The following is a 5,602-nucleotide window of genomic DNA, read 5'->3' as shown; positions in this document are numbered from 1 at the left end:
CCAGGGTCGTGCTCACCCCTGACATGTTAATCAAGGTCACGATACCCATGTAACAATCTCGGGTCGTGCTCACCCCTGGTCATAGGTGTGAAGAACCACAATCACATCTCATTCACATTCCACACAACATCTCATAGTTCAATTTCATACACACATCAAATAAGTCCAAAATAATGGGTTTCATACACCTCAATCAATTCACATCTAAATCATCAATTTTTATCAAGTAATATAACAATAACATTCATAAATTAATATAATAATCAATGAAATTATCAATTTAATATAATTTTAACATAAATAGTAAAACCCCCAATTGTTCTAAAACCTAGCTCACAGACACTTTTCTACAATTTCGTTCTCTCTCCCAGATCATCATTCTTACAAGTTATTAGCATATTTCTAATCCTCAATACATATACAGTCTAATGGGAACATCAATTTCTCAAACAAAAATAATTATAAAATTACCCTAATCCTACGGGATTCCTCCTCTACCCAATTTCCTCATGTAACTCTACACATAAATAATTCCCCTTTCCCCCGTACCTGGATAAAAGTAGTTGAAACTAAAACAGAGATCTCCTTGGTCTCCTCCTCTGAGTGCCCCTCGATCTTCAGAGAGTGTAGAAGGAAAATAAGAGAATGTAGAAAAAAGAAGTCAGAACTGAAAAGTGTGATTTTGGGAGTGGCAGAGCAGTCTATTTATAAGCATCAGGCTTCGTCGGAACGACCCGTTTCAAATCCGGAACAGCCCGTTTTGGACTCTGACGGCATGTGTAAAATTCACATCCAGAACAGCATGTTCTCAAACTAGAACGGCCTGTTCTGGGGTTGCACCTAACCCACAACGGCCATATCTGGAACGACCCGTTCTCAATTAGGGTTTTAGGCATTTTTTGTGATTTGGAACGCCCCGTTCCCATCTAAAATTTGTAGACAATTTTTGTATTTTGGAACGACCCTTTCTAGTTTGGGAACGACCCGTTCTGGGATACAAAATCACTCTCATTTTAGTAGTTTGGAACGGCCCTTTCTAGTTTGGGAACGACCCGTTCTAGGCTACTAATCACCCCTATTGAGTCTTTGGGCCCTCAAATAATCTGTGAAAATCGGGTTGTTACAAATAACACTTTCTTTAAGATGTCATTAGAAGAATGTTAATCTTGGATAAGCTTCAAGTTGGGATGATTAGTACTTTATTGAACTATATTTTTTTAAGTGTCCTTTTGATTGTATTTTCGTTGAAGTATTTATTTATATTTTGGTGGAGCTATAATGGTTAAAATTTAATAATACATAAAATAAATTGGGATTGCATCAAAGTTATTGATGACACTCATGTTTTCATATGAAATCTATAAAATCCTTTAAAATCTTATGATATAAATATATCAAAATTCGTTAAAATCCATTAAAATTTGAACTATAAAGTCTTTATTATAATTCATGTTTTAAAATTTTTTAAAAAAATTTTAAAAATCATAATACTTCTATTTTTTTTTAATTTATTAAAATTTTAAAAAAATCTTATTAAAATAATCTTGAAAATTTTAATCCAATTCGATTTAATTTTTTTTAATATGTAAATTTTTATTAACAAACCATGAAATGGATGGTTTCGAACATAGTAAAATTAATTTTTTTTTAAAAATGTGAGGTTATTTTTGCCTTAGAAAGAGAGCGTCCTCATTATCCGTACATAAATCTACATGATTTTGGGTTACATATTTATTTATGCCACATGATTACGAGACTAGCATGATTCATGAATGCATCATCATCATGATTAAATTCTACTAGTAACAAACACACCAATTACATGGACGTCACGTGGCACCCACCAAGCTAGGGCTTTTGGCATTTCGAACAATACAGAAGCCACAATCACTCCAAGCCGGACGATCAAACTCAAACCAACGTCTGAGATCTGGCAAAAGCCCCCTCCCCTCGATTTTGGACCCGCCAAACAAGGCATAACTAAACAAATAAATACCCACCAAAGCGTGAAAAGGTACCCAGACAGAGTTTCCTTCTCGCGGAAGCTAGGGTGAGCCAACGGCGAAGATAGAGTCAGATCGGAAGCGGAAGAAGGCGTCGACCTCGGCGGCGGATCGGAAGAAGAAGAAAGAGAAGATGTCGTCGTCCAAGGGCGGTGGCGGTGGCGGCGGCGAGGTTAGGGCTTCGCACATATTGATAAAGCACCAAGGTTCTAGAAGGAAGGCCTCGTGGAAGGATCCAGAAGGAAGCATCATCAAGAGCACCACCAAGGAGAGCGCCGTCTCTCAGCTCAATGCCCTCCGCGACGACATCGTTTCGGGCAAGGCTTCGTTTGAGGATCTCGCCTCGCGCTTCTCCGATTGCAGCTCCGCCAAGCGCGGCGGAGATCTCGGTCAGTTCTCGCAAACCTCTCTCCCGATCAAGAATGTTTTGTTTTCATATATATAAAAAAAAAAAGAATTAAAGAAAATAGTGCTTTTGGATTCTTAATTTTGCTAGATTTGCGCGTTTGGTCTTTTCATGAAGGTTTTGATGATTCGAAATTGCGTTATTATTTGAAAACATTGCTCCGGGGTGGTTGAATATTTTTCGTTATTGAAAACTTTTGTTTTTTCGTTTGGTGATGTTGGTAACTAAAATCATGATCAGGGTTATCTATCACTAGAATGATTATTTAGAAAGCATGGATAGCAATGGATTTACCATTTAGCCACTTATTGTTGTCTGTTTCTTGTCTGTAACAATTCATCTTTTTATATATTTTATTTTAGGGTTTCTTGTCTGCTTATCGTAACAGAACAGATAAAGAATTGGGGATCTAATTTTATGAATTCGGTTATTGCTTTGTCTTGTCTTTCACCAACGCTAGTTTGTTTTTTCCTGTCCCACTCTCAAAAACTGGAGTAAGACGAATAGGTGTAAGATTTTAGTTGTGTAAGGATTTTAATTTGGGGGGAGTTGATGCTGTATTATCTTGCTCCTCTGAAGTGACTCAAGTGAGAAAGTGTGGTACAGTGAAAAAGTAAGGGTCGTTCAGCAGGTTTGAAGTTGGTTAGGTTTGCAAAGAACTTGAATTCGAATCAACTGTAGATGGGCCTTTACTTTCTCAGTTTACGTGCTTGCTCATTTCGAGGAACCAAATCCGTTGATGCTACCTGGATTTCTATGGATGTTATTAGCAGGTTGTAGTGTTAATCAGAACATCAAACTTAAGTTTCGATGACATTCTGTTAGTTGTTGTAGCCATATTGGTAGTTCCATAAGAATTCCCTCTTTTTCATCAAACTTAATTTTAGATGACATTCTGTTAGTTGTTGAACATCCAATTTTTTTTTTTCTTGTCCTTTATAAGGATTTTTCTCCATATTACACTTAATTTACTAAATTCGTATCCTGTGCGTTAGATATCTGTTTTGAGTTAAGTATGAAGTTGATGCGACTTCCACCGGTTTGTTGGGGTAATTTATTTTTATCTCCTTGGAGTGCTTTAACCCAAGATGTTTCTCAATTAACCCTCAAGTTTTTATTATTTTTTTGCCAAAAAAACTGTAAAGAAACTCGTTAAAAAATGTTTTGCTCCCCAAACTATATATTTTAGTTACTCCCCTGTCACAAAGTTTATCTAAATAGTACATATTTTATGTCATTGTGTTTAATATATAAATTGGAATACCTGAAAAAGGCTGCTACTTGTTTGAGAACTGAGAAGCACTTTGTAAGTTCTAAGTTATAGTGTTTGGAATCTTTTTGAAGGCTCACGTAAATAAATAAATCACGTCGCTTTGAGACAAGGACGCAGAAATAACTACATGGTGCTTTAAGGTGGACGCCTGTCATCCATTATACGACGTGTTTCCAAACCCGCACTTAGTGTCATAAATATAGCCTTTGATCTGATTTAGTGACGTTATATATTTGTTGACCCTCTTTGATATTGCTAGAATGCGATTTAAATGGCTATAATGCCTTTGTTTATCAAGGCAACGGATCTTTCAATGCGATTTTGTAACTGTCTAGTATGCTTTTATCTGGTTGTGAAGGTAACAGTGTCTTCATGAATACAGTTCCCCGAAACCCGAACTTCGTGTACGTTAAATTCATTTATACTTGTCATGTGTTTGGATCAGCGTTACAAAGCTATGGGCATGTCACTCTGGAAGCAATTAACAGTTGCGTCTGTGTTATTTGTGTAATTCGACATGAATGTAACGGAGACCTTTAGGCGCTTAACCAAACTCACCCTTTGTCATAAAATATTGGGGATTTACATTCAGTTATAGCATTTATATCTGATGTGAAAAACATGTCATAAATTTTTCTTAACTTGTTTTGCCAATTAAACTGGAACAAATTTCTTGGCTGCAGGTCCTTTTGGTCGTGGCCAGATGCAGAAGCCTTTTGAAGAAGCAACTTTTGCTCTTCAAGTTGGTGAAATTAGTAACATAGTGGAAACTGACAGTGGAGTCCACATTATCAAGCGAACAAAATGATTGTTACACGGGGTAATCTCCTATTAGGGAGAGACATTAACATCTATAGAAGATTTCCAGAATTCTTGTTCAGATCAATTAAACATGGCTGTACCATGTTTTTGGATGATATATTGTTTTCGCAACAATTAAAAACATGTGGTATGCTTGTAATTTTGAAAGACCGAGGTTTGGATTCTATTGGCCGCTGGAACATCTCTCTCACTGATACGTGAATTTGTGGTTACATCAGATAAATGTGGTCCGACAGTAAAAATAGAATGTAACTCAAGATTCCTCACCCCTCTTGCCATTTTTATCTGTTTTGTCTAATTCAGCATGGGCGTCTATCTTATTATTTTGTTAGAGGATCTATTTAGATACGATTTATAGGAAACGAAAATACAAAAGCTATAAATGAATAGATTTTATTTTCGTAAGCTTAAGTTAAATCGTGCACCTCAATTTTTAAAGTAAATTATGTATTTCAATATTTGGAGTAATTAAGCTTTTATGAAAGTATGCAAAAGTTTAGTTTACTTACAGGAGAGGTTTTTTTCCCCTAATAATTGATTACAGAAAAGATTCATATTCGTCTTTACTATTTGGTTCTTTTATCTTATTAAGAAATGTGAAAAAAAAATGCAAAAATCTATGTAAACGTCTTCGTTTAAAAACTTGGGGATTTCAATAGGATTTTAATTAAGTAAACAAATTTTAAATTCATTTGTTTGGTTCGACAGGTTCATCTTTCTGAAGGTGTTTCTCTAGTTTATCTACATAGACTATACTCGCATTCTTCTCACGTTCTCATCAATCTCTAATCATCTAAGTATCTTATCAATTCAGGCTATTTCATTTCTATTAAATTAGGGTTTCTTCTCTCAATCTACAAATGTATCTTGATTTTGTTGTTTCTTCTTATATTTTCCCATAATTTTTGTTTGATTCTGTGATTACCTTCTATTATTTTGGTTTTTTCTTGCCAATTTATCCACAGTATTTTCAAAGTCCAAGGAAAATAATTGATGCAATTAAATTTCTATGCATTTTTAATTTTTTTAATTTTTCTTTCCCAGTACAACCTAAGGGTGTAGTCAATAATTTACTTAAACATTTATTTAATGAATTGT

General features: G+C 35.1%; 1 protein-coding gene across 1 annotated transcript; it reads left to right on the top strand.

Moving 5' to 3' along the window:
- The first annotated feature begins 2,005 nt into the window (after positions 1–2,005).
- Positions 2,006–4,770, top strand: PIN1AT (peptidylprolyl cis/trans isomerase, NIMA-interacting 1). Its single transcript, XM_083075163.1, has 2 exons — positions 2,006–2,392; positions 4,366–4,770. Exons 1-2 carry the CDS (start codon positions 2,137–2,139, stop codon positions 4,488–4,490), a joined length of 381 nt encoding a protein of 126 aa, XP_082931289.1. The 5' UTR covers positions 2,006–2,136; the 3' UTR covers positions 4,491–4,770.
- Positions 4,771–5,602: the final 832 nt, after the last annotated feature.

This window comes from Cajanus cajan, chromosome 5, assembly GCF_000230855.2.
Source record: "Cajanus cajan strain Asha chromosome 5, NIPB_CcT2T_4, whole genome shotgun sequence".
NCBI lineage: Eukaryota > Viridiplantae > Streptophyta > Magnoliopsida > Fabales > Fabaceae > Cajanus > Cajanus cajan.
The sequence above is the reverse complement of the archived record's forward strand: the minus strand, read 5'-3'. Positions and strand labels throughout refer to the sequence as shown.

Excerpts from the sequence above, each read along its gene's own strand:
- PIN1AT (XM_083075163.1), top strand. The coding sequence starts at position 2,137 with ATGTCGTCGTCCAAGGGCGGTGGCGGTGGCGGCGGCGAGGTTAGGGCT. Across the intron at positions 2,393-4,365 it reads CAAGCGCGGCGGAGATCTCG|GTCCTTTTGGTCGTGGCCAG; the intron begins GTCAGTTCTCGC and ends TCTTGGCTGCAG.